The sequence below is a fragment of the Nannospalax galili genome, unplaced genomic scaffold (genome assembly GCF_000622305.1).
Source record: "Nannospalax galili isolate Female #2095 unplaced genomic scaffold, S.galili_v1.0 scaffold636, whole genome shotgun sequence".
In the NCBI taxonomy this organism is placed as follows: domain Eukaryota; kingdom Metazoa; phylum Chordata; class Mammalia; order Rodentia; family Spalacidae; genus Nannospalax; species Nannospalax galili.
In genome coordinates, this window is record NW_008338112.1 from 477,696 (window position 1) to 488,757 (window position 11,062).

General features: G+C 37.7%; 1 protein-coding gene across 3 annotated transcripts in view; it reads left to right on the plus strand.

Moving 5' to 3' along the window:
* Positions 1-11,062, plus strand: part of Mipol1 (mirror-image polydactyly 1) — a 372,255-nt gene that overhangs the window by 177,295 nt on the left and 183,898 nt on the right. For all 3 annotated transcript variants that reach the window (XM_008832891.2, XM_017798100.2, XM_008832890.2), the window contains exon 8: positions 6,458-6,565. In XM_008832891.2, the coding sequence (XP_008831113.1) occupies positions 6,458-6,565 (108 nt within the window). The remainder of the gene's footprint in view (positions 1-6,457; positions 6,566-11,062) is intronic.

The window sequence follows — 11,062 nt, forward strand, 5'->3', positions numbered from 1 at the left end:
GGGGCCGGATTGATTTTGTCTTCAGGAGTTCCGCGGTGGCCCAACTCCAATGTGGATCAGAAGTTTTCAGACTTTCTCCTTAGGTCTGGAATCTTCTAAGAATGATTTTGGCCTCAGGAACTTGGGTGTTGGACTGACCTGAGACCCTGGCAGTGGCCGCACCACACAGGGATGCAAAGGCAGATGGGGTGGGAAGAAGCACCAAGATTTCCCAGGGAGTGGATTGAGTAGCTGGGTTGTACTGGATGCAAAGGTTCAGAGAGAGGAAAGGTAAGCCTAGGAGCCCCAGAAAGGGGATGTCAGCCCCAGAAAGAGGCTGGCGGGTGTTGCAGGACCAGGGAAGTAGAGGAACATGAGGGCGGGGCCAATTCCAGAAGCAGTGCTCCTGGGGCCCAAGGAAGTCAGTAAGTTGGTCTGGGTAAAAAAGATCAGGAAGCAGTATTGGTTCCCCTGGTGTCTGGGGACCCAAGAATAGGAATGGCACAGGGCCCAAACTGGAAGTAGAGAACAGCGGGGGAGATGAAAGGGTGAATGAGGTCGGGGGAGTCAAGGCTCAGAGGGCTCCGCAGTAGACTTACCCCAAGAGAGGCCTGAGGGTAGGAGAGCAGGCTAGGAGTGGCCCTTGAGTTTTAACTCTTACCAGTTCTCGGGAATTCTTCAAGAGACCAGAAATTCTACTTGTATCTTACCTCTTGCGTTTTGCTCCTCTTAGCCTGTCATCCTCAGTAATTTAATCTCTTGAGTTGTTCTTTAACTAATGGCCCTCTCCTTGCTGCCTTTGTGCTGCAAGACTGGAAGTCTGGTGTATTGCCTACTCTTTATACACCCAGCCTAGCCTGCTTTACGTGTGCTAAAGTCCACAGGTAGAAAAGCCGATTTGGAAGAAGCTTTCCTTGGGGGCTAGTGTTACCTTTGGGACAGTATGTACTCACCATCACAGTTGTGTATGTATATAACTCTTGTTCCATCAATCATGTTTCACAAGGGTGCCAGTCACAAACCTCGCATTTCCCCAATCACAAGAGTTTACTGAATCTTCCAGGAAGTGTACACTTCTTGCTTGAGTGAGAATAGCTGCAAAATGGGCACAGTCATGTAAAGGTCACCAAAGCTTATTACCATTAAAGTCTCCTAGAGCAGGTGCAAGCTGTCTAGAGTGGTCATGACTGTAGGGCCTACTGAAACAGAAGTCGTGGATTAGCAGCAACCATCACTACAGTGATTCTCACAGCTGTGGGGAATCCATGTTTCCGTGAACTGCTTAAGCAGCAAATCTACTGTGACAGTCCATCTGCCATCAGAAGATGTGGTTGCTTCACTGATAGTTTGCCATTCAAAGAATCAAAGGCATAAGTGAAAAGATCTCAATGAACAAAGACTTTGACCAGGATTATTTTATTTATTCCTAAGTAGAAAGTGTCAAAGGTGCTTCCAGTAGAGCCTTATGCAATAAATATATCCCATTGCAATGCCTGATTGTTAGCCAAATACTCTTAGTGGAGAGTTGAGTCCTTCTGATGTCTGTTTTACTTCATTTTCAAACTGTTTCTAAATATGAATCTCATTTTGCAAATGGCAAATTGTCTCAATACTTTTAATTGATAGTAGATTCCACTTTAGCAACCCTATCCTTGACATTTTGTTTCTTTTGTGTGTGTGTGTGTGTGTGTGTGTGTGTGTGTGTATGCTACATATGCATGTGTGTTTGCAGCTATGTATGCATGCATGTGGAGAGGCCCGAGCAGGGTGCTTGATATCCTGCTCTATTACTCTCCACCTTCCTCCCTTGAGACAGGGTCTCTCACTGAACCTGAAGTCTGCTGGCTGCCAGCAAGCTCAAGTGAGTCTTTCTCCTCCCCTCACAGCACTGGGGTTATGGGTGTGACATAAGCACACTCATCATCTTCACATGGATGCTGGGATCTGAACCCAGATCCTTACGCTTGCATAGCAAGTGCTCTTACGCACTCCATCATTTCTCTAACCTTAGAATTTATTGGTTTTTAACACACTGATTCAGACTTCTTGTAGTGTTTCCTAGTTTTTTTTTTTTTCCATTCTGTCTCTGTAGTGTCATTTAATTTGTTTGGGCTACAGTCTTGATAAGATTTAGGTTTGTTTTTATTAGAAAGATTGCACAATAAGATTTTTAAGTCTTTCACTTCGAGACACATGATAGACTTGCTTTTTTAAAAAAATGATGTTCTTAACAGATATCACTGCATAGATCAGTCAGTATATTAATAATTTTGAAATTGTGATATTCTGCTCTTGTTTGCTTTATTAGGTAGAATACTTCTGTAGAGAGTACTTTTGTTTGTATGTATGTATGTGTATGCTGCATATACATGTTTGTGCATATGTGCATGTGTGCATGCCAGGGCATGTGGAAACCAGAGGTCAACCTTGGTGTCTTCCTGTATTATTCTCAACCATTTTTTGATACTTCTTTTTCATTTTTTGAGAATTTCATACATTTGTACAATGCATTTTGATCATGTCTGCCCCTCCTTCCTTCACAGTTCTCCATGTCTCTCTACCCTCCCTCTCAGATTTCTTCTATAATTACATATACATGTAACCTACCAAGTCCCTTTCGTGTTGCCCATATGCACATGAGTACTATTGGTGGGGGGCTCATCCGTGAAGAAAACTGACTGTCCCTCTTTGAGCAGCTGTGGACTGCCTGTAGCTTCTCAACTAGCTATGGTGCCTTGGGTTTTCTCTTCACTTTCTTGGTTGTTTCTTTTGCTGTACAGAAGCGTTTTAGTTTAATGAGGTCTCACTTGTTTGATTCTTGACCTTTATTGCTGAGCAGTTGATGTCCAATTTAGAAAGTTCTTTCCTACACCTATATCTTGTAGGTTACTGCCTATGTTTTCTTCTAAGGATTTCAGAGTTTCAGGTTTGGAGTTGCCTTTTGTGCAAGGTGAAGGAAAAGGGTCTAGTTTCATTCTTCTACAGGTGGAGATCCAATTTTGCCAGCACCATTTGAAATCTTTTCTTTTTGTCAGGTCATAGATCCTATAAGTCCAGGTTCTGGGGATTCTCAATGCACAATTCATTTTGTCTTTTACTGAATTTAAAATACCATGGAGTTTTTCTTAATCTTATCTTAGATCTGCATCTTTCCTCTGCTGAGAATTCCAGTTTTCAGAACACTGTGATGGTATGCATATGACACTTAAGCTCAATTTGAGAATTTAAAAAATTTAATATGGGGCTAGGGAGATGCCTTAGCAGTTCAGAACACTGGCTGTTCTTGCAGAAGACCCAGTTTCGAATCCCAGCACCCACATGGCAGCTATCAACTGTCTCTAACTCCAGTCCCAGGGGATCTGACAGCCTCTCCTGTCCTCCGTGGGCATTGCACGACAGAGGTGCACTTACCTACATGCAGGCAGTACATGTATACACATAAAATAAAGCAAAAAATAATAAGCTAAAATTTTAGTATGGAAGATAAAAAATTTCTGTCTCAATTTATGAATTAAATTCAAGGAAATTAATGTCAAACAGTATGAGCAAAGAAGATATTTTTGTGTACATATGTGCATGTGGGAGAACACCTGTTCATGTGTGTACATGGTTGTATGTGCCCCTGTGTGGATCTCCAAGGTCAACCTTAGGTGGTATTGTTCTTCAGGTGCTTCCTAACTTTTTTTTTTTTTGAGACATGGCCTCTCATTGGCCTGGAGCTCACGCAGTAGAGTAGGCTGGCTGGCCAATTAGTCCCAGGGCTCTGCCTGTCTCTGCCTCCTCAGTGCTGGGATTGCAAGTACATGCCAGCACACCTAGCTTTTTATGTGGGTGTTGGGGATTGAATTCGGGTCCTCATACTAAATGAGGCAAGCACTTTACCCACTCAGCTGTTTCCCCACACCTCAGGATTATTTGTTGTTTATAACCATGTTATTTTAAAAGGAAATGGTTGCAAACTGAAGAAATATTACTCAATGTACTACTTCATATAGGCACATATCTCCAGTATTTGATGTGTATGTTTTAATTCAAACAGAGAGGTATAGCCCTTTGAGACTTTTGATACTTCAGGTCATCTAGCCCCCTTTTTCTGCCCCTCTTGTACTGTATGGCCATGGGAACTCAGTCCCAGAATACAGTATGGAGAAATACCTTCATTACAAAATAGTTTTGTTTTTCTTATCAAAAATTATCACTTTGGTCATGAAAAAATTGGTCTGAGAGTACCCCCCCCACATCTACCCCAACACATGTGTTTTCTTTGTAGAAGAATGAAAGAATATGCGTGCTGGTGCTGCAGAGATGGCTCAGAGGTTAAGAGCACTATTTGCTCACACAGGACTCTGCTTCAGTTCCCAGTACCTTTATGGTGGCTAATAACCATTTCTAACTCCAGTTCCAGGGGCTCCAGTGCCATCTTCTGACCCCCTGTGGGCATTACGCACACATGGTACATTTATATACCTCCAGACATAACACTCATACACATAAAATAAAATAAATGTTTAAAAATTTAAAACGAGTGTGGATGTTGAAAGTTCAAAGGAAATCTAATTCACTACAAATATACCACTTAACTGGAGCTAAATATCAGGCATACTTTCTAATGATAGAAATTGGATTTTGTTGTCCTTACTTAGACTGATGATATATATGGCTATTAATGTAGGTTCTTGCATATAGTCAAACCATAGTAAAAACACATCTTCAGTGAATAGAAATCTAGAAAAATAGACAACTTGCTGGTTCATAGATCATAAGAAGCTTGTTTCTGGCCAAGGCAGAGCAAAGAAGGGGAAATTACACTGAGCAATTAAAAGGTTCAACTTCTGTTATATGAGAATTCAGACCTCAAGTTGCATAACTGTTAGGATGAGAATCCACAAACTAGGATATTATCATTTAAACCTGCCCTGGAATAGTAAATTTTGGGTTATTCAATAAAAGAAAATACAGAAGCAGTTTGACAAATGTACATACAAGTGAATAGGGCCAAAGGAATGAGCATGGCAAAAGCACACTCTGAGAACACAATCACCATGAAGGACAGTTCAAAGAATGAGATTATAGTTTCCTTACAATTAAACAAACATGGTTGGTGAAGTAAGCTGCTACACATCACAATGCAGAGAAAAGATCTGCCAGTGAATCGTTGAGTGCTGTATCATGTTTGCAGAATGCTGTCCTTGTATGTTTATGTGTTCACATGTATGAGTGTAGTCACACCCATGCCACAGAATGGGGAGCTCAGAGGGCATCCTCAGTTGTCAGTTCTCGCCATTCACCATTTTGAGGCAGGCTAAGTAGACCGCAAGCTTCTGGGGATTCTCCTGTCTCCATCCCATCTTGCCATAGGAGCACTGGGATCACAGACATGTTACCAAATCTGACTTTTATGTGGGCTCTGGGCATTCAAGCTTGGAATCTCATGCTTATGCAGTAAATGCTTTATCCACTGAGCCATCTCACAAGCTCCCTAAAATTTAGCTTCAACAAAACATGCAGCTAAATTCAATTAATACAAACTTGAAATGTCTTGGTTTTTTTAGATTACTTGTAAATATGCTTAGGTTTCATAACTACTTTGTATGCATGAGCTGTGTATTATCAGTTTTATATTTGTATATAAACATCATGTAATCTAAATCAACATCAGGGATCTGTTAAGACTTTTCTTTTTAAAAGATTTTATGTTACTTTAAGAAAATACTGATAGAGATGACATTGTAATGGACGTCAGAGTATAAAGCAGTCATTTTGATTATAGCTGCATTTTGACTGAACTATAAAAACTAATGATTTTTATTCATTATGGCAAATAATCATTTGTCAAATATCTGTAAAGAGCAGTCTCAAGATATTGAATCGGTATGTGCATTTATTGGTTGTTGCTTAAACACCCTGATTTAGAATAAAGAGTAACCTCTAATTTCTTTCCTGAACCGTGGCTTTCATGTTTTATTCCTTTAATGTCCCACTGTAATTTCTTATTATCCTGATGTGTAGCATAACAGTTTACAACCTGTGCAATTATTATGTAACATGAGTGTCTAATAGATATTTTTATTTTTTAAAGAGTAATAAAGTTGATCATAGAATATATTATATTTTATTGTGAATTCAATGTGTTTTTTAAATTCATGCTTTTAGTTCAGCAAACATATAACCAGAACTGTTTGATCAGTGAATAGTTTTAAATATAGTTTGACCTTAATTTTATAAAGCTAAGTATTTTGTGATCTAATATTTGGATTAATAAGACCAACTGAAAATTGTAATGGAATTACCAAAATGGTATAACTAATACTATAATATACTATTACTTCGTTATCAAAATTACTTTTGTTTACCATTCTTGTTTCAGAAGAACCCCTGTGTTTTAGAGAATGCAGTGGTATTATTTACATTAATTCATATGGCTTGGTGAAAAAATGCTCTGACTCCTTTACTTAATGGGATTCTTCCCCTGTGGCAGTGCAAACGGCTGGAGCAGGAGCTTCATCATCTCAAAGAGCAGAACCAGACTTCAGCAAACAACATGAGATATCTGACTGCTGAAAACAATCAGGAACGTGCTCTGAAGGTAAATCTCTGATCCTTCTTGCAGGCAAATTAAGGTTGTAAGCCTGTGGTGCCAGCTTTCTCTGCTGCATATATCAGTTGTGTACATTTCAGCACAAGTGAGCTGTGCTGTTTGCCAACAGCCCCTTCTTTAAACACAGACACAGCACCCTTCTGTTATGGTATTATTTTATTTCATGTATGTGTACATGAAAACAACGTATTTTCTGGATTTAGAGTGGTGGTATAGTAATAACTTTTGGTACATACTCATTCTCTTCCTGTTTTTATGTTACTGCCTTTTATAGTTAAAAAAAACCGACCACTCTAACAGGAAAAATTAAGCCAGCCTTTTCTTTGTATAAATATTTATTATAATACTTTAAAAATGTGTTGTGGTGTTTGTAACTCAGAGAACTGACACTCCTTGAATGTTATGTAAATGTTTGGAAATTGAAGGATACTTAGGAACATTAATACAAAAGAGAAGAAAGATAATGTCCTCAGCCAGAACTTGAGGCAAGTATTCATTTTATCAGTTCTGTCTCATTGTAATACAGATGCAGTAATCATGAAAAGGCACGTTAGTTATTTTGGTTCTTGCTATATTTTTTCTTAAATGCCTGTGACCTTCTGTTCTGCTTATTCCTTCACTTTATAGTAGAGTGTCTGCAGAGCAGTGACGGTCTCTCCCCTCAGTGTTCCTCGTTGTTTTTAGTGTCTAGTGAAAAGATTTGCTAGGATTGTATTGTACTTAGTTGTCTTAAATTCATTTTCACGTCAGCTTACAAATAACACGATATTAACAACTTGACATATTAAATCAAAACTGAGAAAACTTATCCTCAAAAATGAAGGAAAGGCTGTGGTGATGTTGTAGTCAGTGATGTGTGTGGTACAATCATGAGGACCTGACGCAGAATTCCTTGGAGTAACAGGAAAAGCCAGGTATGGCATTTTGCATGCGTGAACCCAGCACCACAGATACAGAGACAGGTGGACCTTACTAGGAGCCAGTCTAGCCAAATCAGTGAGCTCCTGGTTCAGAGACCCTATCTCAAAAAACAAGGTAGAATGCAACTGAAAAACACACTGGTCTCTACATGCACATGCACCAACATGGGAAGCACACACACACACATACACAAAAGACAAAAATTGTGCCACTTTGAAGTGGAAAATATTTTCAATCTGTACAAAGTATGAAATTTGGTAAAATATTTTCTATGAAATATTTGTAGCCTCATTTTGAAATTCTTAGTGGTAGGCTTATTATAACATGGTTATTATTAATACATTTCCTCTTCCTTTCTGTTAAATTTAAAAATTGACCAAAATAGGGCTGGAGAGATGACTCAGCAGTTAAGAACACTGACTGTTCTTGCAGAAGACCCAGGTTCGAATCCCAGCACCCACATGGCAGCTAACAACTGTCCATAACTACAGTTCCAGAGGATCTTAATCTTACAGCCTCTTCTGTCCTCCACAAGCATTGTACAACACAGGTGCACTTACCTACCTGCAGGCAATACAAACATATACATAAAATAAAAATAATAAATTTTAAAAAATTAACCAAAATATAAATTGCTGATTGGTATAGCTATTTTTAATTATCCACAGTATAACAGTTTTTAAAATGTGCACTTCCAAAATGGAAAACAGTGTTTGAAAGGCATCTTCCATACTGATAATTTGTTATCTGTTTGCAAGGACAGATATCATGTGCTTAATGCGATATGGCTATTTCCAGTTAAAACGGGGTCTAAAATAAGTATTCTAATTTGGTAAGTATTGATATATAATGATTACATAATGTTTATTCTGGTGTTCTTGCTTGTATGTTTATGATAGATTTAATGAAACTGCTATTTGTAGAGAGAAATAGACGTACATTTCTAAGAAGGTGTTAAACCTGAAGGAGATAAGGAGACTGAAAGAGACCTGGGAGTTCAAAACACAAATAAAATTCTTTTACAGTAGGACTCTCAACAGAGAATAAGAACTTTAAATGACAACGGAGACTTATTTTACCCCTGGAAAGGTGTATTAAAATCTTTCTATTGATCATTTTCTTCAAAAGTTTGATTTTTATTGTGTCGTTTAATGCTTCATGACTTCATCTGTTAGCTAAAGCTGGTTTACATTCTTGATAAAAAGAAAAAAAAAGCTGGGCATGGTGGTGCATGCCTATAATTCAGCACTTGGGAGGCAGAAGCAAAGCAGATCTCTGTGAGGTTGAGGCCAGCCTGATGTGCATAGTGAGTCCCAGGCCAGCTGGGGCTACAGGGAGGTCCTGTCTCAACAAAACAAAAGAAAACAAAAATTCTTGGTAAAAAGAAAAGGTACAATGAAGTTGAGAGATGAAAACTCTCAACTCAATAGCTCTAAAACCTTTATATTCACTGAAACTTGAAAATGTCTGTTTTAATGTCTTTAGTTACTTCTTCATGAGAAACCTTCAATTTCTTATGAAAATTAGGTCATTTACAATGTATCTATTGAGTCTAAATTATATGTTTAAAACTGTTCTTTTGTTGTATTTTGTTCTTTATTTGATGATTTTTTGGTAGTACTGCCTGTCTTCAAGTTTTCATTTAAGTTATGGATGACGAGTCTTTTATCAAGCTATTTGGTTAATAAACTATCTCCTTTCAGTTTGGTTTTTGCAGTCAGTTTATATGTTCCATTGTTATACTAAATGATTTAATATTTAATTTTTATCTAAATGAACATTAAGAATAATTTTTCAAATGGGTCACTATTTTAGAAGTTTTTGCTCTCAGTAAGTTCTAATATTGCAAATCATATCATTGTTAGTATCACTTATAAATGTAAATTTTAATAAAGTGAGAATTGAAAATTTATGTCTTATTTGACTCAGGTGCACTCAGATTTCTAATATAAGTCTAGAGCTATGTTGCTAAAAAATCTTAGTTAATGATCATGTATTGTGTAGAACCTTGGGAAGTGATGACTGTGCCTTGCCACAGCCATCACTGAACAAGGAAAGAATTCAGTAACCTACTGCTTTTCAGACAAATGTGTCTGCATATCTTAATAGCCAGACAATCTTGTTATTTTTCATGGTAAAAATATAAGTTCAGATTTTATTTTTTGTGATTATTTATAGGCATTCTCTTTACACTCGCAAGGATTTTTAATAGCACGGCACTCTCTGTGTTTGTATGTTTTCAATTTTCCTAGTAAAACACAATAGTAATTATAAAGGACTGTACTATTCTGTCACTAGTCTATACCAGAATTCCTTTAAAAAATATTTTATTTAACTGGGTGTGATGGCACATGCCTTTAATCCCAGCACTCAGGAGTCAGTGGCAGGCTGATCTCTGTGAGTTCAAGGCCAGCCTGATCTATATAGTGAGTTCTAGGCCAGCCTGGGCTACAGAGAGATGCTGTCTCTAAAAGCCCCACCCCCAAAAAAATATTTTGTTTATTTTTATTAGTGAGTTCCAGGCCAGCTGGGAGAGACCCTGTCTTAAAAAGCCCCCCCCAAATATTTTATTTATTATTTTATTTTTTGCATATGAGTGTATGACCTGCATATGTGTAAGTGAACCCATGTTGTGCAGTATCCGTGGAGGTCAGAAGATGGCACCGAATTCCCCTGGAACTGAAGTTATGGATGGTTGTTAGAGTTCACGTAGGTGTCAGGAGTTGAACCCAGGTTCTCTTCAAGAGTAGCCACATTTTAAAAACAAATTTTGTCCATTTAGGCTAAAACTTGTTTTACTTGCTTTTTTTTTTCCCTTTGAGACAGGGAATCATATAACCCAGGTTGGTTTTGAACTCATGTTGTAAACTCAAGTATGACCTTAAGTTTCTGATCCATATTGTATCTACCTCCCAATTGCTGGGATTAGAGGCATGCACCACAACAAGGAGCCATGGACTTGGTCTGAGAAACATAAGTATGGACTTTGTAGATTTTAGAAGTTTCTATAGATTATCCATAAATATGTAGACATGAAACTCAATGAGAAACTTCATATGTATTTCCTTTCTTTTTAATTCTTTTAAATTTATTTCCCTTCTCACACTTCTTTAATCTCCTACAATTGGAGTTTTCAATGTAATTCCTTGAAAGCCACTTAGATTATAAGTGACCTGATGATCTCTGATCAGGTCTCTGATGTTCTATAAATGTGTGATGTTTATTCTTCTTTACCATACTGAATATACCAATCAACCTGATGGTGGCATATTTCAGTTACACTGGCCCCTTCTCTCTAAATACTCTCCTGCAGTTCTTTGCTGCTCTATCATCATCATTTTCTCTTTGATTTTTCTTCTCTTGTCTTAATTGCTGGTTCCTCTTTTTCTCCTTGTTTCTAAAGTAGAAACATAGGAGTCTATTTGGTCTTGTTTTTAAAATTTGTTTAGTTAATTTACTTTTATTTTAGGTACATGAGTGTTTTGCTAGCAAATTATATATATATATGTATGTATAAATGCTAGCAAATATATGTATAAATGCTAGCATATATATATATATATA